The sequence below is a fragment of the Manis javanica genome, chromosome 6 (assembly GCF_040802235.1).
Source record: "Manis javanica isolate MJ-LG chromosome 6, MJ_LKY, whole genome shotgun sequence".
NCBI lineage: Eukaryota > Metazoa > Chordata > Mammalia > Pholidota > Manidae > Manis > Manis javanica.
Window position 1 is genome coordinate 31713075 of NC_133161.1, and position 24904 is coordinate 31737978.

The following is a 24904-nucleotide window of genomic DNA, read 5'->3' on the forward strand; positions in this document are numbered from 1 at the left end:
CAGCAAACCTGTCTGACATAGCAGAGGCTGTTTTCTTTCCTGTTAGCTCTGTTTGGGGCAATGTAAGCGTTTATGAACTCAAAAACAGTTACGCCATCTATTCTCTTTCACCTGACAGTCATCTTGGGTGTTTATGGACATTCTCTAGGCCACAGTAACCTGCCTGAACAAAATGTGCAAATGTCCCCCTAAGTTGGCGGCTCAGAGTGAACAGACCCTGGGTGGGGAGTTAGTCTGGAGCTGATGAGGGGAGAATGGGAGATGACCATTCCCTCTGCCATTGTACAGTTTTGTTAGGACTACTACCTGGTCTGGGACTGCAGAAGGAAGAATACACAAAAAATGAATAAAGGGAAGGTATTTGTATAAGTCCCAAGCAGGCCCTTTGTATCTACTGTCTGGCAAAAAAAAACAAAAACAAAAACAAAGTCACCTCAGAGGCACAGAATTTCAAGTATATCCCCTCTTTAGGCACCCATACACCCTTACAATGCTTGGGGATATAAATTCCCTCCTTCTAGTACTGAAAGAAAGGATCAGCAGGTCTTGGAATGTGCATGCTCATAAGCAGGGGTCTCATAGACTTAGAGAAACTTCCAGAGAAAGCCCTCAGAGGCACTCATCACTTTAAATCGGGTCAGGCATTTGGTACCACAGAAGTTACTATTCACTTACTTGTCAGAGACCGCTCTCGCTTTGAGCAAGGCAGCTGTGTAGCATATTGTTGCCGACTTTGGTAAGCTTATATCTATGAGAGAAAAAGAAAGTAGAAACTCTTTTAGGTTTGCAGAAACAAAGAGCAATGATTTTTAATACACTAGCATTGTAATCATGTAAGTCTAATAAAGCATAAAGTAAGAATATTTTAATACAGTGCATAGCTATTCCTTATGTATCAGGGTGGTATGTGAAACTAAGTGGAGTTCATATTTTTGTCAATAATTCATATATAAAATCCTCCAGACTGACTCTTTAGCAATCCTTCTATTTCAAAAATATAGATTTTCATATGTTGAGTTTGTTTAAGCAAATAGCTATAAATCTATACTTTAAATAGTACATGAATACCCTCAATAGGGCTTCTGTGTCACTTATAAAAATGTCTCATCAAGCATATGAAGTACTAATGTAAAGAAAAAATATTACCTGGATTGAAAAAAGAAATTACATATCTCTAGTAGTCAATTTTAAACTAGATATCTTTTGCACTAAATTTCAAGAAGTTTATATTCAGTTTTTTGTTAAAAGTGTAACGTATATATATGAGAAAGCTATATAAGGATATACATATATGAAATCTTTAGAAAACTGTATAATATTTGTTCATTCAAATCCATGGTAAATCCCCTTTCATATGAAGACTGATTTGTTTCCCAGAAAAACAGTTCCTCTCAGTTTGTATAGAACATTTCAGATGGAGTGGTGGGAGTGGGAAACAGACCCAGATAATGAGTTTACAGGGAAACAAAAGTACGGGTTACATCTGAGAGTACATAAACCCCCAAAAGGTAGCCCCTTTGGAGGAAGTATTTGTTTTTACATCATGATTCTATTTCTTACCACAATAGTATCTCTTTAACACTCAACCAAATTTATACTATGACACAGAAATACCTTCTTAATTCAGACCAAGTAAAATTATGCCATTCTCAGGGTTGCAAAATTCACTCTAGGTTAGAGGAACTCTTAACACCTGGAATGCCCTGCAAGTTTCTTCATGAGGCTGTCTTCAGCTTAGAAAGAATTACATTACAGTAGGGATGAAAAGCCAAGTCCCATAACTAGCCAATAGCAGCAGAGGAAAATAATTCCACAATAAAAAAACAATCCTTCATCCAATAGCAAGTATTTACCACCAATTCCAGCATGAGGGATTTCTTTGAAGGAATTTTCAATGACATTGATAAAATATACATAACCATAGAAAATACCAATAAGAACCAAAAGGGAAAGAGGTCTTTATAACCCTGACCTCATAAATTATATTCTAAAAAATTTCACCACCATATGCATAGTGTAAAATGGTGTGCTTGTGACTAGGGAGAAAAAAAAAAAGAATGTTGGATGCTCATGGATTTGCCTTATTGCTTTTCCAACATCCAAATATTTAACTGCTTCCTACGTGGGAAATCAACTGAGGAATTAAGTATTTGTTTGCCAGGGTCCCTCATTGTTATTGGCAGATAATACACATTCTACTGAAAAGTCCACACCTTTTACTTAAAAATTCAAGGACTATTTTTATTTATTCATTTTTTAAAAAAGTATAACAGTGATGTTAAATAGAAAAATTATATTCTAAATATTGGCTGAAGCTAGTTCATGGGCAAAAATATTGGTGGAGCCAGACAGCACAGACGAATGCAGAACTTACAGGAAGTGCTGTCAAATCCCAGGTCAACCAGATGCACTTACACACCTTTATGAAAGTTAATCTGTTTCTTTTTCAGTGTGCAGTCATTAATCATAGTTTAATCTAATAACTGCCCAACATCTACATCAGAGGCAGAAACTACATGTTCTGGCTCACCTTTGAGAAATACCATATACACTACCTTTAGGAAAAAGCTAATTATTATGGGTGGCTTGCCCCATGAGCACTACCTCTTTCAGTTCTTAAAAAAAAAAAAAACAGCTGAGACTTGGTTGCTGCTGCCCATTATAAAATTTGGAACTTACTATTTTGAAATAATTATAAGTTCACAGGAAGTTGTAAGAATAATACACAGAGGTCTGTGAATGCTTTTTTCAGCTTCCCCCAATGGTAACATCTTACTTAACTGTAACTAACATACCAAAAGCCTGGAAACTGACATTGGCACAGTACTACTAAGTCAGTTACAGACCTTGTTCAGTCTTCACCACTTTTTGCATGCATTCATGCGTGTATGTACAATTCTATGCAATTGTATCCTACGGCGAGATTCCTGTAACCCCATTGCTATCCAAATATACAACTGTTCCAAAGGAACTTTCTTGTGCTACTCCCTTATTTGTACCTTCCCCATGCATCCCTGCCCCCAGTGACCACTCATCTGTTCTCTATCTCTGTAGGTTTGTCTTCCTGCTATAACTTTATGCTTTGACCACTAGGGCAATGGATAAAATAAGAATAGAGAGGCTAACAGTAGTGATGAAAATGGCAGGGTCAGAAGTTTTGAGCAGGAAATAACAAATCAGTTGCTTTCCCATACTGCTTGTAATTTATCCAGAAATTTTATTTCAGGAAGAAAATTTCAAAATAATTCTAAGTCTAATTTTATATAAACAGGCTCTAACTGTGCAGTCCCTTTCTGTCTTTTGTAAGTGGCATGTAGCTATCATTATTACCAGAAAGTCCCCTTAAGAATGAGAATTTGAGGAGGAATTAACAGGAAAGGAAATAATGAAATATCACATAATTCCATTACTCATTGTAGAAATGAGGAATGACAAATGAATGTTTCTCACTTAAGCAAAGCTGAACTGCTGGCATTAATTTAATTTTCCTTCCACTTTTTGGGCATTTTGTGTTTCATACAGGTCCCTTTCTGAAAGGGGAAGAACTTTCTCCAAGCATCAGAGATGTGCACAAATTGTCATGAAAGTCTTTCATTAAAATCTGCAATCTTGAACTTAATATAATTGGACTCATAGAATATGTACTCTTATATGTCTGGCTTCTTTCTCTCAGCATGATGTTTCCGAGATCCATTTGTGTCGTCGAATGTATCAGTACTTTATTCTTTTTTATTGCAGAATAGTATTTCATTGTGCAGATATACCACACAATGATAAACAATATACAATATGTTTATTCTCTTGCTAATGACTATTTGGATGGTTTTCCAGTTTGGGGCTATTATGAATAAGAGTGTTGTGACCATTCTTGTGTGAGTTTTTTTCTAAACACACACACACACACACACACACACATTCATTTCTCTTGAATCTGTAACTGGAAATGGAATTGCTGAGTCAGATGGCAGATGTATGTTTAAACTGGTAAGCAGTTCTCCAAAGTGGTTATATGAAGTCTGCAGAACTAATATATGGTAGTAGAGGTCAGAAAAATGGTCACTTCTAAGTTGGAGGGCAGTTACTGGCTGTAAGGAGATATGAGGCAACTTTCTGAAATGATGGGAAGTTCTATGATCTGGGTGGTGATCACTTGGGTGTATATGAAAAGTGAAAAGTCATCCAGTTCTACACTTATAATTTGTGCATGTTACTATATGTGATTTGTATCTCAATAAAAAAGAATTTTTAAAAAACCCTATGAATGTACTATATGAAGCTGAGTTCTCTCAATTCATTCTAACCTTGGTAACATTTTATTTGCCTGTTAGCATTCTGGCTCCCTGCATTCTCTCTATGCATCCTAATTTAAAGATGACTTACTAGTTTTGCCTTCCACAAAACAAAACAAAACAAAACAAAAACAAAATCTGATTATTTCTCACATCAGCCTTTCAAATATTAAGATGGTTAGAATATTTCTAATATTCTAAACCTAATCTTGTCCAGAAAAAATACTGCTAGTTCTTCAACTGATATATTTTTCGGAACTTCTTGCTTGTTTTTGTTACAGAACCATGGGTGATTTCCAAATATGAAAATTACAAGTGGAAATGATCCTCCAAACCCTGAAACTTGAGCAGCACAGAGCTCAGGGGAAACGCACAGCCTCAGAAGCTATGGCCACTACGCCTTTCTGAATTCAGCTAGGATGGCCCTGGTGTGGGGCAGCTGGAACTCCTCCTCTGTTCCTGTGATTAAGGGGGTCAAGAAAACCCCCCAGATTATATTCAAATGATTTTAGCCAATGCCAGGTCTTTTCTCTTTCAGTTAAACCATGAATATGTTTAAATCTGTAAGCAGGATTTGACATTTGACTCCATTAAACTTCAAATCTTAAAATGAAGTCTAACCCACTAAACCGTAATGATTTCAGCATATCACTCCAGACTGTCAGTCATCGTTCTGGCTCCAGCTGCCACCCACAGCTTTGTTCCACATACTCCATAAACTTGCCTTCCCCATATGACCATTATCATATCAAAATTACTTCTAACATTTATCAAGGGTTTATTAAGTGCCAGGTATTGGTGTTAACCACTTACACACATTCTGCTGTTTAGCAACCCTCAGAACCATCCTATGAGATAGGACCTACTGTTAGCTCTGTTTTTATAGACTGGGAAACTCAGGAATAGAATGGTTAAGAAATATGCCAATAACACATGGTTAGAACAAATATGAGCTGTCCCCAGAGCACATGATCTGTAACTATGCTATGTTGTCCATAAGCTCTGATTTTTTTTAAAAAAAACTGACCATGGCAATACCAAGGAGAGAATCCAGGAATGGTATTCTATATCACTCTAAATTTGCAATAGTCTGCAATGGTATATGTGCAAACATTTATTAATGGTTATAAGAGATACAATATCATTTATACCATAAAATTATACCATTTATTAAGGTATGACTTATACCATTAAATTATACCATTTATTTTAACAGTATGATAGGTATAATGACCACATTGTTCCACATTAAAAGATAGCATTAAAAATATCAAATGCTTTATTTAAATAAAGATAAATACTTCTGTGGCATACTTCTAATTCAGAAATATGAAGGAAAATGGCCATTTAAATTAATAGGAAGCACTTAATTACTACTGCATAAAGTAGAAATATTTTCACATCCACTATCCCCTCTGTTTTTATCTGACACAAATTTCTTAGTAAGTGCATGTTGGTCTTTAATCACCTCTTTCTTTCCTAAGTGCTCATAAACCACATAATTATCTCTTCTAGAACTCCACTAGATTGACTTATTTGCTGAAATTCTAAAAAAAAAAAAAAATCCAAAGTATTGAGGGGAATAAAAAATAGGAATGAATAGTTGTAAATTTTTCTCAACTTATTAACACTTTACTTTCATCTCCAAATAGTACTCCAAGATAGCTCAAGGAACTGGACAATAGCCCATGCCTGTGAAAATCATCCCTCAAAAATGTTTTATTTTACAGATGAAGAAATACAGGCCCAGAGAAGCTCAAAGATACTCTTAAGAGCTACCTAATCAGTGACAGAAGTAGCTTTGTAAATACTATGTCCATGTCCCCACCCCATACTGCCAGTGGAGTACTTGCTTTCATTTTCCTTATCAACATTCTCTTATTCTTTCTTCTTTAGGTCGGAAAACAGCTTCACAATCATAGTCTTGAGACTGAGTTTCTCTGGACTTTAGCCACCCTGAACACCTGTTTATGGGTTTCTACCTCAGTTGTATATGCTTATTTAGCTATTTGTCACTCTGATCTTTTCATATACATTAATCATTTGTGTTTCCTTCACATTTTTTTCACATTGGGAATAACTATAATGTCATCTTTTAGAACTCCCTCATTCTTGAACCATTTCCCACTTAAAAAAAGTTAGTCTCTTTTACCAAATAGTATCAGCACAAAGTAAGCTATCTATTGAATCTCCATTTACAAGTTTACATTTATCTTTCCTTTGAATTAAAAAAAGTGTGGCTTTGGCATTTTGTTTGTTTGTTTGTTTTTAGATTCAGGTAACATGTCTATGCCTAACATTCCCTTCTTTTACTATTAGGAACTATAAGATAACATGGTGTCCTTTTCTTAAGGTTCTTCCTTTTGGGTAAGAATAAAATCTAGGTTATTAATTATGCTCAGGCTCTGACTACTTCAGTAATTGAAGTGTCAGCAAGGCAAGAATTAGCAGATGCTTTGCTTTTAATGAATGAGATTACTTGCAGATCTACACATGCAGGCACTCTCATCGTGTGATTCACTGTCTCCAAATTCACAACCTGTAAGAGATGAGTGGACACTCCACCTGTGCACCACATTCCACCTTTTTTCTCCTTGTGTCACTGTCCTGATTCAGTAGAATTAGGTAGACTTCTACTTTTTGATGGGTTGCATGAGTCCTGACAGGCTTTCAATCCTGTCTTCGTTATACTTCCCCAAAGACAGATTACCTAAGGGTCATGCTGGAGCTCCATAGGCCTCAATTTCCTTCAGTTAAGAAACCACCAGAGAGCAAATTAAATCAAGTGGTTATGGTTTAATATAGGAAGTTTTGATCACCCAGGAAATAAAAGAGTTTCTGCTCTGGGATTCCCACATGTTGTTTAAAGAAGAAAAACCCAACTCTCTAACTACTCTTTTGTATGTATTGGTTGGAAAACCTAGCAAATGTCTCCCTAAAGGATAGAATTCGGCTCTTCAGAGTGTCTGAAACCACCTCCCTGTTCCCTTTCAGTGGCCAGCCACTACTCCCTTCTCAGCACTTCCACGCCACGTGATCTCTCAGCCACCTCAAGTCAAAAAGAGGCAGAATATGAATCCATCATGTATCCTCTTCACATTGGAGTCAGATTGAAGCCCTTCCTCTACTGAAACTAGCTCCATGTCTCTCCATGGCTTTTAGAATTAAATCCAAGGGAGACCCAAAGCTGTACGAGGTCTGGTCCCTATCTCACCCCTGCATCTTCAGCCCTCTGCTGCGGCCCTCCTCCATCCCTTCGCTCTGTGGGACACATGGCGTCTCCATACAAGCCATGCCGATCCTGAATCTTCCCCTATGGTCTCTTTGCTTCCAGCACCTTCACTGTTTGGCTCAGCTCAGACCTGACCTCCACAGAGGAGGCCTTCACCACTCCCCCTGGCTGAGGTGCCCTTCCATGTTCGATTAAACTCTGTGACGGTCTATGTACTTCATAGCAATTGTCTGTTCTCGTACTTCCCTCTCCTACTTACATGGTGTGCTTTAGAAGCAACAGCTGTGTTTCTTTATCACTTTGTACCCACAACACAAAACAATGTCTGAAACATAGTTGGTGGTTAGTGTTGCTGAATGAAATCCTCAATTAATGCACTAACATCTCAAGTCACTTGATATTAGCTTCCTTTAATATGCAAACATTTATATCTAATTTACCTTCTGGGAGCCAAAGGTGATTAGTGTTGATGTATGTTTTAAGAGGGAGTCAGAAGACTGTGATTTCTCAACATGTGTACCGCATTTATCTTTCCTTGGCATTCCGGGAGAACACATGAAACTGTACTGGTGTTCTGAATCTAGAAGTCCATTTAAAACAGCAGGGGAATGAAAAACAGCGACAGGAAGAAAGCAAAAGTAAAAGCTGAAACAAGGCTGAAGAGAGTAGAATTTTGCCAGAAACAAAGAAAGCAAACCAAACCTCTTCTGGCCTCCAAGGACCTTTACGGGAATGCTGCTCTGAAGGAGAAGGCCGCCTCAGGAGGGATGGTCTTAAGTTCTCAAAATTCATAAATGCTCATAATAGCAAACTTGTATTCAATATAATAATCTCGGGAAAATTTTAGTAAATATGAGTAAAACTGTCAATTTGATGTGTCTTGGAAAACCCATGGGGCAGAACTTCAGATAGAACAGAACAACGTTTTTCAGTGATAAACTTTATGACCTACTTTCCTTTGTTCATTTACAATAATAATCAAGAAGTAATTTATAAATTGTGAGATAGGTCAATTTCATATCCGTAATTCCAAGGCAATGTGCTCAACGGTAACATCCAGCAGATAAGTAAGTCCCCAAGCACCTTGCAAGTGAGGACACTGTGTCATGGTGTATCTCCATCTGACAAGCCATCCATTCACCAGAGATGCTCTGAATGTCCACCTAAGTATACAATAGTCCAAGGAGAGGGGACACAGGGCTTGCCTGCATGAGGGTTTCTTTCTCTGCACTTGCCTCAGCATGTTTCACACAGATTCCCTGAGCACTGACTGATTCATCCCACCTCGATTTATACTGTGGGCTGGTTTTTTGCTTTACCATCTTTCCCCACTAGACTGAAAGCTTCTTGGTGACACAGAACAGAACATATTCATCTCTACATCTGGAATCACCCAAACTTTATATCTACAACATAAGAATTTGATGGATCCTTGTTGAATTAATTTGAAAAAATTGACTATTCTCTATAATGACTTAAGATTAGGGATTATCAACTATCCCTTTTCTTGGTCAGGAAACAAAGTGACATCTTTGAAGTTTATATTAACCTAACACATGTGGCCTTTGTAGATGCTTTCGTAGCCATGAACTGACCAACCAGACAAAATTAAATGCAGCCCATTTCTTCCTAATCTGCTTGTGGACTGTGATATGTTATTACTGTCCCGTTATGCAATGCTGTTCTCCATGTGGCTGTCTTCAATGATATTTCTCAGTTTACTCCTGTTCATGATATGATGCAAAGGGAACTACAGAAATGCAGAATTCTACCTTTTGAATTTTTTTTTTTGGTTCCACACAATGTGGGGTCTTTCTTCAAAAAGCCAATCCAAGGCCCCCTGTCAACCAATGAGGGAAACTTCACTGAAGAAATAAAAAGGATTGAAAAAAGATTGACATACCAAAACCTCAAAAAGATGTGCCACCTGGGAGTACAATGATTCAATCGGGAAACACTACATGACCTTAGCAATTTGGGGCAGGCAACACGGATTCAGCTACACCCAGAAAAATTCATCTTATGCTACAAAGCCAAATGCCAGATGTTATTTGCAAATTTTGGATTGGATTACCCCAGAAGTTCTGTGTCAGAGGGCCCTTCTGTGGCTAATGCCCTGGAGCCAAACACAGCAGCTTATGTGTGGTAATGGCCAGCTGCGGAAGGAAGTTACCTTGGTAAATTATGGTACCTGGGCAATAAGGATTGCTAAAACCAACATAAATTCAGAAGTTTTGTTCACATACCAACTATGTGAATTACAGATGTATGTATTCATAAAACATCTTCCATCATCAGAGACAATAGAAGTTTCTAATGCACACAGTCATTACTGAAATAACATCTATTACTAGAACTCGTGCTCCTTGCATGGACAGTATGACAGCCAACCATCTTATAACCTCAAAGGCCTAGTCCTCTTGAAAGATCAACCTCTTGGTTTCCAAGTCAGCAGGGCACCCAGTGCAAAGCTATATACGGCCAACATATCTCAGTGGCTCACGCTTACCAGCTTAAAACCACAATCCATGGTATCGGAGCTGAGAATTATCTTCTCCTTTGAAGCAGCAATGTGGTTCATTCACCCATGTTTTACACAGGTATTCTCTTTAACATTTGCTTGGCATCCTTGATCTTTTCCAGAAGACCCAGACCAGGAAAGGGAACTGGACTAGGCTTAGAGTCTGTCTCTAGGGACTGACTGTATTGCAAAGCTTCTTTCTCAAATGCAGCATAATTCTGCAGTGGATATGTCTCAGATGCTGCCTGTGCCTAGGGCAGCAAAACTCAAATCTATATACCTGACTAAAAAGCACCGTTTCAGAGGTCTGGACAGCCTGATGCTGACAGCCTGACACTGACAACCTGAATACAGATTTTACTCACTGGTCCTCCCAGCATCTCAAATCCATCCTATTCTTGCCTACTGCTCACCAGAAAACAGACTAATCAAAAGACAGGTTATCCAGTGACCATTGTAAAGGAATTATGATAACTAAGTAACTTGTGCTAGTAATAAGGTCTTGGGCAATGAACAAGGTTTATGAAATTTTTACTTACAATTACATGCTGACTCTGCAAAACAGTATGAGCAAAAAGCTTACTCTCTGAATAGTCTCAACGTAGAGTAATTCCCTACTGCTTTCTTTAGAACTTCTGTTTTCAAACTACTGAAATGAGAGTATTTCTCTCAATGTTAGAAACATATTCTGTTCTTGAAAGTGTACCCTCTACACATTACCACATGGCAGCTTACAATGCTAATTCAGGATGGGCTTGATGGCATCAATAAAAAGCAGTCTTGATATAGTTGTATTTCTGTAACATTCATGACTATATAAAGGTCCAGCTGTCCCTCACACAGAAGTTTCTGCCCCCAAATTTGGGGCAATCACTATATGACCTAATGGAATAAACATTCAAAAGAGCTTGGATTTGTATTTCCACTGGTGCAAATTGTGCCAAGCCTGAAACAATCTTTTGAACAGGAATGAAAAATCTCTGGCATTTTTTTCCCCTATAAGTTTAAGAATTGTTTGTAGATAAAACTAAGCATTTCCATTCTAACCAAATATCTATCTATCTGTCTATCTATCTATCTATCTATCTATCTATCTATCTATCTATCTATCTACCTATCTATCTCCTATTAGATCCATAATTAAATTTATTTAATAACAGGCCATAACATTGCCTTTTTGGTGGGTACAAGACTGGGCTCTCAGGCTCTCATTTTAACTGACATTTTATATATGATTTTCCATTTAAACAAAACTGATTGACAACAGTGGTGACCTTGGCTCTTTATAACAGCCAATAGTTACTGCCTCTTACTGTGTGCCCCACACTGCTCTAAACACTTAGCATGGATTTACTACATTAATTGTCACAACAAATTCCTAGCTGTGTGATCTGGGGCAAGTTACTCATTGAGCAAACTACTCTCAGTCCCTCTGCTGCAGTTTCAGGAAGAAACTGAGGCTTAGAAGGTTAAGTAATTTGCTGATGTTCACTCAGTTAATGCAAAGAAGAGCTAGGGCTTGATCTCAGCAGGTGGGCACTGGGGATGGTATCTTCACCACCACCAGAGATTGACTGCCTCTGGGATCCCCAGCAATCACTAACTAGAGACAGACAGAACCAGACATTCCCAAAGGTGCCTAGTGACATTCACAGACTCCCTTACTTGCTCTACAAAATTGTTCTAAAATTGAAATATGGAAATGATAATAAGTAAGAAATGCATGAATTGTTTTCCATCATAATCTTTGAGACTCAACTTTTCAACCTCAAGGACTATAAACTTCTTTGAAAGGCAATCCAAAGCTTGCTAACAACTTTCTAAAAGACAGTTCTGATGAGTCAATATTCTTAAAAACATTTCTGTCTTTACAGCTAAGATATGACTGAAAAAAAGGTGAAAAATCTCCAATTAAATGAACACTATAACCAAAAAAAATAGGCACAAGTTGATTAAAGATGGAGAGCTGTATTTTGAAGATAGTTTCTGAAAGGCAAGCAAATGTAGATTTACCCAGTTCTTAAAGAAAGATTTCAAAAGAACCTTAAAAGACAATCTGGCATCTGAAATTCTGCACCAAGGTGCCAACCCACCTACTTTGTGCCTTTGTATGAGGAGTGAGAGAGGCAGAGCATGCCACTTCAGTGAGGCTTATGTTTATGAGAAGCACATGGGCTTTTAGAGCCAGATAGATCTAGACTTGAGTCCCTCTGCTGCAGTTTTCAAGGAATGTGCTCTTGAAAATAACTTAAACTCACAAGCCTCAGTTTCTGCATCTGCTAAGAAGGGATAACCACCTCCTTACAAGGTTATTGTGAACATCACAGATAATGTGCTAACATGCTTGGTACATCATAGGCTCTCAATAAAATTATAGGTAATAACAACAAGAAGAATGAATGGTGTTAAGAATTAAAAACATAGAACCTAAGAGCAGAGACAGTGTGATGGTTAAGACCATGGTTTCATCCTAGATTTCCTTTCCTCGATAGAATTCACTTCTCATTGAGCAAACTACTCTCAGTTTACCTCTTTTTCTCTCATAATGTCACATCTCTAAGGCTCTGCTTTGGTATCTCAGGCTCTTTATTGGAGCCGGTTACTTAACATCTCTCCGTACCAGTTACCACAGCTAGAAAATGGGGCTAAGGACAGTATCTCCCTCAAACGCTCGTAGTGAGAATAAAGGAGCCCCCGGCACAGAGCTGGGAGCCATGCCCGCCCCCTACCCGCCGCGGGAACTCGCTAGTGGGGGCTCTCGCCAGTGGGGGCTCTCGCCCTGCGTCGTCGTGGTGCGAAGGGCCCTACGGAACTGTGACCGACCACCAGGAGAAACTGCCTACCCATGGTGTGGGTTAAAAGATTGAAACTAGAAGCGTATGAAAACTCCCAAGGACGGTAAGACAGCGTTTCGGATTAATGGCTGGCAGAGCATAACATGAGAAGTTATCTCAAGGGCAAAATCAAAATTAGATGGCAGATTACAAGGAGACAAACCGATTACCTGGTAATCCCACTGGGGATCCAGGGTTTCACTGTAAAAGGAGTTGGGGAACGTCACTTTTGAAACTCAAAGCCAAAAAACAAACACAACAAAAACCAGTGAAGAAAGAGGCAAAGGGAATACATGTTGCCTTCCTTCTTTCCTCAGAACATGTTGTTATTTCTTCCCCCCTGTGCCCTGTCATATTTTTAGATCCCTTCTACAAAGGTCAGAAAAGATGCACTAATCCCATGGTGTCACTTCCCAACATACTACTGAAAGAGTTCAGCCACCTCGCAGATGTAATGACGAAGGATTGCTGCACCCATAAACCATCCAAGAAACAGCTACCCAACCAGAGCACTCCAAATTGCAAAGATATCACATAATCTGGCTGCCTTGGGTGTGGCTCTTAGAGGAGGATGGAGAGGCTGGGATCCAAAGTGCTGTCTCCAGCATCTCACGGATTAGAACGATGCCACCTGAAGCAGGGGTGAAGAGCAGGGCACCCTCAACTGCTGTCCATACTCCAAGCCTTCCAACTCACCCATGTTCTCGCATGGGGTCGGAAAATGGGGCAACAAGACAGCCAAGACCCTCTGGCTCTCCAGAAAAAGCAGTAGGGATGAGCTGGAAGGCCCATTTCATGGTATGGGGTGAGGAAACCAGAGGCATGTTTTTTAATAGTCTTGTGTGGCTACAGCTCACTCCTCAAGAACAGTAACTTCAGCAACCACTTCATTATGTTTCTACTGTAAATGATATGGGCCTGAGCCAAGTCCACCCCAAAACACTCTCCAGAATTCAGCTATGGTTAGGTCATCCACAGCCTACTGACAACTGCTGAACTCAAAACCCCTAACGAGGCATCTCAGCAACAGCATGCATGCTGCCACTGATGAGGCTCTTTTTCCATGAATAATGAGTAAGAACATCATCTCTGTTGCCAGGTACACAACATAAACAAAGCTCAACACAAGGGCCTTGGTATGGTGAGTTTGTCCATTTGCAACAAAGGAATTTTGCAAAGTGAGAGCCAAGTTTTAGTGGAGGGTGGGACAGGCTGTTATAACAATGTGAACATATGTTATCAGAATCTAATAAATCAGCGTTTGGTTGTTGGGGAACAGAGGCCATGCAATGGGATAGACAGAGACAACAGAAAGTTCCAAGTGAGTTCATTTCTTTATTTTACAATCAGTCTTATAACATAAAGCTGATGATTTCTGTAATGAACTGAGATGTTCATGAAAGGAGCCTTTTGAGATTTGAGAGCCCAAAGGCTCTATCGGTTAAATCTTTTTTCTTAGCCTTGACGTATCAGGTTGAATACAGGTCAGAACTGGGGATGAGAATACTGGGACCCTGTTATGGTGCTGATGGGTTCAGGGTGGCATTTGGAAGACCACCTGTCTGCCTGAGCCCATGTGTCTGGGACTAGGCTCCTTCAGTACTGAAGGGCCCTCACTGTATGAGCACTTTGCCTATTATAAGGTAAGTCTCATGGCTTAGACCCCCGAGGTCAGCCAAATAGTGAGACTCCAGTGTATAAACAGAGAACAAAAGTGAGCTGACATGAAGGCCAAACAGTCTTTATTGTGTTTACTATAAAGTGCACCACAAATACTTTTCTCTTTTTCTAAAATCAGTACCATACTAGGTAACATATATCATGTTACACAGGGTGCTCATGTTTGCACAGGCCAAGTGATGCCATCACTGGCTGAGGGCTTTTAGTTTCCATCAGTTTCAGCAAGAATTAACAACAAAACAAAAATAGTATTACGATACCTCAGTTCCCCCATCTGTAAGGGAGAACAACTCCAAACTACTCCAGAGAGTCTTTATGAAGAACTGTGTGTCAAAAATAAGACTCAAATAGTATAGTTTGCACTATATGTTTGATGAATTTCTAGAAATTTTGACCTAAATAACTGTCTAAATGCACTAAAGATACTTACTAAAGAAAGAGCATTTTAATTTTTTTTAATTAAGGTATTATTGATACACACTCCCATGAAGGTTTCACATGAAAAAACAATGCGGCTACTACATTTATCCACACCATCAAGTCCCTGCCCATACCCCAATGCAGGCACCGTCCATCAGTGTAGCAAGATGCCACAGATTCACTACTTGCCCTCTCCGTGCTACACTGTTTTCCCCGTGATCCCCCACACCATGTGTACTAAACATAATATCCCTCAATCCCCTTCTCCCTCCCTCTCTACTCACCCTCCCACACCTCTCTCCTTTAGTAACCACTAGTTCCTTAAAGAAAGAGCATTTTATAAAGTAAAAAAATCATCACACAATATAAGTAATCACCCTCTAATATTCATTTTATAACCAAACATGTTTACATTGGGGAGAAAGTTAATGAAATAGGCAAAATAGTATGAAATTCTTCAGATTCTAGTAGCTAGGTCATGGCAAGTAATTACATGGACAATTCTTACACGATTACTCAAAGAGCAAATTCTCAGACAACGGCAACATGAACTGAAAAGATTTCAAAGCTTTAGGACATGTTGGTTTATTTCTCTGGTTTATTAAGAACAGGCAAAATGAAATAAGTTAGTAACCAGACCTGTGGGTGAATAACCAGAATGGCTAAGAGACTTGAAAGCCTCTGAAGTGAAGAAATGGGGGGGAGGGAGGCATATAATGAGAAGGCCCGGGGTGAAGGGACATGATTTTGATCTTCAAGTATTTATTGAGCTGTCACAAGGGCTGTAGCACGGGCTCCTAGCTGTTTCATGTTGCCTCAATGGGCCAACATGCCCAACGGGAAGTGGTCAGCACCCACCGATGTGGGGTCAGAGCAGGAGTTCAGACAGTCAGTGCTGTCCCAGCAGTGCCTGCAGAAGGGCCAAGAGATTCCTGGCCATGGAGGCAATAAAGCAGAGCGCACATGACTCTTGTTGGCAGAGGAGGAGAGGACTCAACCACTTGGCATTTCTGGCCCCCATTAACTGTTCAATTCTAAGATTCTATAAAAATGCCCTCCCTAAAACCGTAGGTGAAAATTCCATAAATGGATAATTATAAAAGTGCTGTGCTATTTGAAATGATTCTTCCAATCTAATCATTGAGGTACACCAAGAAGAGAGGAATACTCCAGTAGATAAAAATGCCCAAGAACTTACCATCATACTTTGCTAAGACTGCCTGAACATCAGCATAGGCTTGTAGCTCCAGAAGGGCTTCTAGAAGGTTTTCGTGGATATTGAACATGCTCAGCAAGGGGAACTCCTTCATTAACTAGGAAAAAAGAAACAAAGGTATAATTAATATATAGTTCTTATTTTTTTGAAGTATAACTAATACTGAGTTGCAATATATTTATGTCATATAGTATACTTTTAGAAGTACAGTTCATACTGAATTACAAGCATTTATACCAATTTTATAAAGCATTAAATGCTTAAACTTTTTCCTGCTATTTTTGAAAAATGTCAACTTTGAATTTGTAAGAACTCAAGGTGGGAGTAAATCCAAAAGAGGGGGGTTTCATAAAAACTGTGGTGGTGGTGCTCAGTAATGTTAAAATACCATAGAAGCCAAATAAAGTAAAGGTTGAAAACTACTGCATAGGTATTAACAGTGTAACTTCAGGAAGCAGTTTGAAAATAATAGAAAGGTAAGCAAGTAGGCAACAGTCTTTCAAGCAGTTTTGTAACAAAGTTAAAGTAAAAAGTGAGAAAATAACTAGAAGGTGACATGCGTTGAGAAAATTAGTAGGTAGTGATAGAGTGAGCAGTAGAATAGAAGTGGATGTTCAGAACTTCCTGCCTAGTGGCCTCAATAAAACAGGAGTCTAGGTCATGTTCTGAGATTAAGGGAATAGGTGATGGGGGCAAAATTTGAAGATGGGGGTGAAAGTGTAGCATTGCCACAAAGGGAAGAATTGCTTGGGACACAATCAAGAATCATTAAGGCCATCTTGAAAGCCTAAGAAGTTGGAGACCATGAATTTACAGAGGCTACAATGGTGTGTTTATCAAGTTTTAGGTATCAGTGCTCAGAAGCCCAGGCACTGTTGCAAAGATGTCAAATGACTAGGTAGAGCCTGGGCAGACTGAATTAGACTTAGTGAAAAGCCAAGGAGAAAGAAGAGTTAACGAGAATGGGGAAAGAATGGTTAAGAGACTGGCCTAAAAGCTCTCAACAGGATGGGAAGAGAAGTCCAAAGGGAGTTAAAAAATACAATACTAAACATCAATAGAAAGCAATGAAAAAGAAGAATGGGCCAGGTATTTCAGAGTAAAATCTTATTTTAAATAAAGGTATATCTCATGTTAACAGAAAGATAACCAGGATTTTAAAAATCAAAATCATTAAAATAGATGATTTTTCCCAACTGTAGGCTACATATATATATATATACATATATAGTAAGTTGGAAAGATCCTAAGTCAGAAATGCATTTAACACACCTAATTTTTTGAACATCATACTAGCCTGCCTACCTTAATCATGCTCAGAACACTTACATTAGCCTACAATTGGGAAAAGTCATCTAACACAAAGCCTACTTTATAATTAAGTGTTGGGTAGCTAATGCTTTTATTGAATGTTGTACAGTGAACTGTAGAAAGGTAGTATGTGTACAGAATGGTTCTAAGTGTATCAGTTGTTCACCCTCCTAACACAGCTTCTGGCTGGCTGGGAGCTGCAGCCCAGCATCATGAGAGAAGATCACACAGCATATGGGTAGCCCGAGAAAAGATCAAAATTAAAAATTTGAAGTCTGGTTTCTACTGAATCAATTTTGCACCATGACCAAGTAGAAAAACTGCAAGTCGAAACTTGGTAAGTGGGGGACTGTCTGTGTATGTGTATATCCTCTATTTAATCTCCTACATGGATAGCTGATTTCTGTTATAGCACTATGACCTCTTAAAAAGTGGTAACCCTTTTTTGATGTTAACATCCTTAAGGCAATTGTTCTGAGAGAAATAATACTCAAAAATAGGCTAATTCACTGTTAAGCAAGGAACCAGTGATTACGTTACATTGACTATCTGTTTCTTCCTATGTCGGAAATAATTTGCCATATTGTTTTGTTTTTTTAAAGCCAAGAATCATTTAGCGTATCTCTAAACATATATGATTTTCTGCAGCTCCAAAGAGTATCATATTACCAACAAAAAACACCTATCAAAATGATTGTGCTCAGTAAGACTGTCCACAACCCCTAGAGACAGCCTGCAATATTTTCATTGCTAGTAAAGGAAGCAAATGAGACTATACCACACACTGTTGGTGTTCTGTAACCAATAAAAGTATTTCTTGTTCTGGTTCACTTTGATTCTGGTTGACATCACCCGTTGATTTTTTTTCTCCTTCTAATTAGATCTTGGTAGAATTAAAGCTTTCTGTCATTCAGCATTTGGCAACACAATAAAGACATTCTCTAAACTGCAACATTTAAACATTTAGCATTTTTGACCAATTCTTCAGGTAAAGGTCAGACTTGAAGGACACAATTCACATTCTGTTATTTTAAAACTACAACTCCGAATATTAGAATGCTGAGGCTTAGAAACTTAGAGGGGAGTCTTATTAAAATCCAATGAGACAACGTGAGCTAACATGGGGGTCTCAGCTTGTTTTAGCAGAACTTAAGATGCTAGGAGTCTGGGCAGCAGTGCTTTCACTGGAAGTTTCTACAGAGTACACCATGTCCAAAAAATACCAACAAAATGATTTTAAACATGGCAAACAGCAAATGTTGGTAATCATAGTCATACGACAATTTGGAAATCTCATTTTCTTTGTTCAGTGTAAACAAGATGAAAAGGTGAACCTTCCACTGCCCCACCTCGCTCCAGCCATCACCAGGCCCTCTCCAGCCCGTCACCATAGGCCACCTTAGCAAGAAGCCACTAACACTTTACTCCTCGGCTCCCTTTACTCCTTGGTGCACAGCTACCATCTGGCTCCCAGCCCAATTCCTTTGAATCTGCTCATCCCATATTTACAGGTGACTCAGTTGCTTCCGTGGACACCCTCCAGTCCTTTCCTTGCTTGACCTCTGAAACATGTGACAGTTTGATGACTTTTTCCTTAAAACCCTTGTCTCTCTTAGCTTCCTCAACACCATTCTCACCTGGTTTTCTTCATACTTACCTTCTAGCTCCTTCTTTCGTCTCCCCCTTGCCTGCTGCTTTGGAGTAAGTAGTCTCCCTGGTTATACACTAAGTACTCTTAGGCCCTGCTCTCTAGGACTCCTTCCATGCCCAGGGTCTCAATGCCACCACCTTTGTGGGGGTGTGGCTCCCGTATCCTCACATTCTGCTCTGATCTCTCTCCTAAGCTATTAGATCAACTTATAAACCATCTCCCTGACAGTGTTCCTGATCCACTTAATACTGGACTTATAAATTCCTCCTCTCGAAGCCAACATTTCAAACTTGTCCTCCCCCCCCCCCTGGTATTTCCTATCTCAGAAAAGAGAATCATTAACTACAGGCACCTCAGAGGTGAATTAATATGTAGAAAATGCTTTCATCAAGTTCACAGAAAGCTGTCATGCACACAAACAACAAACAAGCAAACATCTTAAGCATCATCCCATCTCTTTTCTCTGACCTTGCTGCCAATAACTTGGTTTACACTCTCATACTACACCTAAGTTGCTGAAATAACATCTTTTCTTTGCTTGTCTTTGGAACACCTCTTTCCAATCCACCCTTCACACTGCTGTCATAATGACTTTCCAAATATACACACGAGTCCATCCTGCCACTGCTTAAAAGGTAACCACTGACAAGGCTAGACTCACCCCAAAGAAATAGGCAAATACAAATACAAATTTACAAACAAGCCTGTTTATCGCAACATTATTTATAATAATGAAAAATGCAAGCAAGTTAAAATTTAACCCGTTAGGATGCATTTAAGTGTAACATATAGTCATCTTTTGAGCTACTATTTGTAGTCACTAGTAGTTAAATTTTCAAATAATTTTAAATGGCATGGCCTGGGAAATGCTGACACACAATGTTACATTAGTGAAAAAAAGGATACAAATTATATTTTGCAATAAAATCATGCTTCACTTTTGCATCTATGCTAAGAAACCCACACTTGGTTAGTAATATACAAAATGCTTTAACAGCGGTTACTTCTGGTTAGTGATATTAAAGGTGATTTTTATTTCTTCCTTCATATTCTCCATATATTCTAATATATTTTAAAAGAGTATATATACATTCTATAACATTCTATAATTTGGGGGAGGAAAAACTATTTTTAAGAATATTTGTTCCTCATCAAATTCAGGATATAATATCCACAGTCCTTCATATAATATCCCCGTCTGCTGTATCAGCCTTATTTCTGGGCACTTCACTACACACACACACTTCCACTGCCAGACAGCTTTCGGTTCCAGGTCACATTCACTTGCATACCTATGTTGGCAGTCCCCCTCCCTGGAGAGCTCCCCAGTCTGCCTTCTTGGTCAATCTGGCCAGCTCTTCCCCTTGACACCTGGTCTCTTGTCCTTCACCTGCCAGGTTAAGTACTCCTGGAGTCCTTATCACAATGGTCTGCCTTCTTTAAGACTGGGAAGAGTTATGAGAGTAGGAACTCTAACTTACCATTATATTAATGGTCACTGACCAACCCATCATAGGTTCTCTATACATATTTCATGAATGTAATGCTTTTTTTTTTTTGAGAGGGCATCTCTCATATTTATTGATCAAATGGTTGTTAACAACAATAAAATTCTGTATAGGGGACTCAATGCACAATCATTAATCAACCCCAAGCCTAATTCTCAACAGTCTCCAATCTTCTGAAGCATAATGAACAAGTTCTTACATGGTGAACAAATTCTTACATAGTGAATAAGTTCTTACATGGTGAACAGTGCAAGGGTAGTCATCACAAAAACTTTTAGTTTTGACCACGCATTATGAACTATAAATAATCAGGTCAAATATGAATATTCGTTTGATTTTTATACTTGATTTATATGTGAATCCCACATTTCTCCCTTATTATTATTGTTATTATTATTATTATTATTTTATTTTTAATAAAATGCTGAAGTGGTAGGTAGATGCAAGATAAAAGTAGAAAACATAGTTTAGTGCTGTAAGAGGGCAAATGTAGATGATCAGGTGTGTGCCTATAGACTAAGTATTAATCCAAGCTAGACAAGGGCAACAAAACATCCATGGATGCAGAAGATTTCTCTCAAAACAGGGGGGGGTGAGGTTCTAAGCCTCACCTCTGTTGATCCCCAATTTCTCATCTGATGGCCCCCTTGCGACTGTGCCTGTCTTAGGTTGTTCCTCCCTTGAGGAATCTTACCCTTCTATGGCTAACCAGTCATCTTCCGGGGCCATACAGGGAAATGTAAAGTTGGTAAGTGAGAGAGAAACAATATTGTTTGAAAAGGTTAGCTTTTTAGTTCTTTGCAGATTTATGCCCTGTGGCTTCTATGCCCAGCATTTGTCTTGAGGTATCTTTACCACTTGGAAGAATTATGATTCTCGGTAATTTCGATATGAGGCACGAATTCTACTTAAGGGTTGTAATTAGGAAGGAAGAAGAAAAGCTATAGAAGTAGCAGACAGAAGAAAACATGGGAAGATTGGTTATTTCTTTGACATATCTTCTTGTAGAGTAACTTAAGCATGTATAGGTTTTAAACTACTAATTAAATTGCATACATACATTAACATAATAGGAATACAGCTACATAACCAAAGCAGACCTACAATTACCAGCCATCTCCAGTGAAACCAAGAAAACCAGTTAGGCACCCTAGGCATTTGTGAAAACTTATCAATGATATGATAGATATTGTCTAACTGAATTTGAATAGTTTGAGAAAAATCAGACAAATTAAAACAACACATTCCTGGGAACTGTTCCCATCCCATATGTTCTTTTAACAGTAGATAGTCTATAGTTGCAAGATTTTGGAGCACTGCAACTTGCACTTCTCCTAATTCTTGGTTGAGTTCCGACAGTATAGATCCAGTCAAATTTGTTGTTTTACTGTATGCACAGGCTAGCTTAGATATCTCCTTCTTCATTCCAATGGCAAGCCCAGGAACCGGTGGGATGAATGCAGCTACAACTGCAACAGCATCAGGATCTTTGTTGAAGTTTTTTGATGATCATCTTCTGGAATGACTCTTCCAGAGAATGTTGATGTTGGAAGTTCTTCTTCATATTGTATCTTAATTCATTTTCTGGGTAGCCAAATTAGGCTTTGATCCTCTGTATAAACACAAACAAATCCTTTGCCCACACTTTGATATATGCCCTTTATACCATTGTGAAGAACTTATTGGAGATCACCACACAGGAACTGCTTTTATTTTTTTTTAAGAGAAAGGAATATTATCAGAAAAATGTATTTCCATAGCTGATCATCTGACACCCTTTAAATGATCAAAATTAAGGATTTTAAACATTTAAAGCATGCATTAATCGTTGAATTACAGTGAGTTTTAGCCTATCAGGGAGTAATTCCCCTTTTCTTCCTTTCTTTTTTTTTTTGTTATCATTAATCTACAATTACATGAAGAATATTATGTTTACTAGGCTCTCCCCTATACCAGATCCCCACACAAACCCCTTTACAGTCACTGTCCATCAGCATAGCAAAATGTTGTAGAATCACTACTTGTCTTCCCTGTCTTGTACAGTCCTCCCCTTTCTCCCAACCCCCCATTATGCATGCTAATCATAGTACCCCCTTTCTTCTCCCCTCCCTTCCCTCCCTACCCACCCATCCTCCCCAGTCCCTTGGAATACTTTTTAAGGCTTTTAAAACTTCTCTTCCTTTGGGGTACATATTCACAGGATTACTTCAGGCCCTTGGGTTACATATCCTTGAATATGTTCCTATACCATTTAAAATCCTCCAATGACATTCTTCTATCTACACCTTGGAAAAGGTATAGTTGGACCCCATAAGCCTTGGTTCAATGTAAAGAAGAATTTTCTTACACTTAGAGCTGTCTGAAAATGGAATAGATGATCTAGGGAAGTCTCCATCACTGGAACTATAGAGAGAGGCCAGTCACTGGACAGGGAAACTCGAGACCTGTAATTTCAGGGAAAAATTTCCTGGCTCCCACACACAATGCAGACCCTCCCTCTGCTCAGTGCCAGATGCCTCTTGGCTTTCCTGTCATCTACAGAATTAAACCCTAGCCTTGTCAGATCAGACTATTACACACCATTCCAGGACTCGTCCTAGCCATTGCGTTTTTGCTCAAACTATTCTCACCACCTGGAATACCTTTTCCTTCATTTACAAGACAGCCTGTTAAAATCACCATACCCCCCACAGTCTGGATCAAATGCCACCCCATAAAGTCATATCGTCATAGACAGTGAGCCAGAAGAGCCCATGGCGATCATCCAAACACCCTTCTCAGTTTACACACAAGCTCCCTCCCACCCCCACCTCACCAAAAAACAAGGAAGGCTATAAATTTAAGTGATTCAGCCAAAGTTAGTGTAGGGACTATGATTCAAACCCAGTCATCAGTCCCAATTTCAAATTTCAACACATCAGAACCCTAGTCTCTGACCTGCCAAGGGCAGGACAGCTAAACCGTTTTGCTTATGCACCTCTGCTACAATACTTACCTATCGGCTTTGTATTGTGTTACACAGATATATGAAGAAAGCCACATTACAGAGAAAAGAGCCCCATCTTTGGAGTTATTCCTGAGTTTAAATCTCACTTCTACCACTTCCTACCTGTGTGACTTTGTATAATTACTTCATCTCTTGGGTTTCAGCCCATATGTCATCTTCTCAAATTCTCTCTTCCACCGAATCTACTATTCATTAAACCCTTACATTTTCATTGTCTGCTGCTTCATTTACATTTTGAAATCATCTTATTTGTTTGTTAACAGGACTGAATATTAGATAATTTAAAAACAAAACAAAAAAGTAAACAGTGATGATAGGTATTACTATGATTACAGGAGTCAGTAAATTTTTCTGTAGAGAGTCAAAGGGTAAATATTTGGGGCTTTGGGAGCCATACCGTTTCTGTTGCAACTGCTCAACCTGGACAGTGTAGCATGAAAGCAGCCGTGGTCGGTACAGAAATGAATGAGTGAGGCTCCGTTCCAATAATATTTTACTTACAAAAACAGGCAAGAGAGATCTGATTTGGCCCACAAGCCTTAGTTTGTCAATGCTTGGTTAACAGGAATACATTTTTAAAAAGAACAAAAAAGATATATGTCTTCATAAAAAGACTTTAATAGTGATACTACATTTGAAAAACATAACATCTCTTACGCACGGCTGGTTTGGCAGACCACAGCAAAATGGAAAAAGGCTTACCCTACAACCCCACACATCCTCTTCCAGTTCTGTTTCCCTAGAGACCATTCACACAAGTTTCTGAGGAGTCACATACTGGAATTCACACAGGATGGGGAGCACTGTCATACACAGCGGAACGGATAGGTCAAATGGGGTATACTCAGGTGACAAAATGCTATTTGGCACCAAAGAGGAGTTAAACTTATATATGTTAATGTAGATGAATACCAAGCAGTTTTGAATGAAGAAATATTCTGTAGAATATACCATTTAAATTTCTTAATGCACATAAAACAATTCTACCTATCACTTATGAGTACATATTATGGAAATGTATGAAAGCAAGCAAAACAAAGACGCTGGCACCTCAGGGGAGGTGAATGGTTTGAGGGGTGGTCACATGGAGGCTACAGTTTTATATTGTTTTATTTCTTTTCATAAAAGAAGGTGAACAAAGACAACAAAAATTTAAATTAATTGCTCATTTGTTAATGTTTATTATTATTTACAGTTAATGATGGACAGTAAGGCTGCTTTTAATATGCCATCCT

General features: G+C 38.8%; 1 protein-coding gene across 10 annotated transcripts in view; it reads right to left on the bottom strand.

Moving 5' to 3' along the window:
* The window catches only part of ST7 (suppression of tumorigenicity 7), a 250044-nt gene that overhangs the window by 34411 nt on the left and 190729 nt on the right, over nucleotides 1–24904 (bottom strand). For all 10 annotated transcript variants that reach the window (XR_012132173.1, XR_012132172.1, XR_012132174.1 and 7 more), the window contains 2 exons: nucleotides 16175–16289; nucleotides 676–748 (listed from right to left, as the gene is read on the bottom strand). Coding sequence is in view for 7 of the 10 variants with exons in the window: in XM_037023506.2 (XP_036879401.1) it covers nucleotides 676–748; nucleotides 16175–16289 (188 nt within the window). In the remaining 3 variants the exon portion in view is untranslated. The remainder of the gene's footprint in view (nucleotides 1–675; nucleotides 749–16174; nucleotides 16290–24904) is intronic.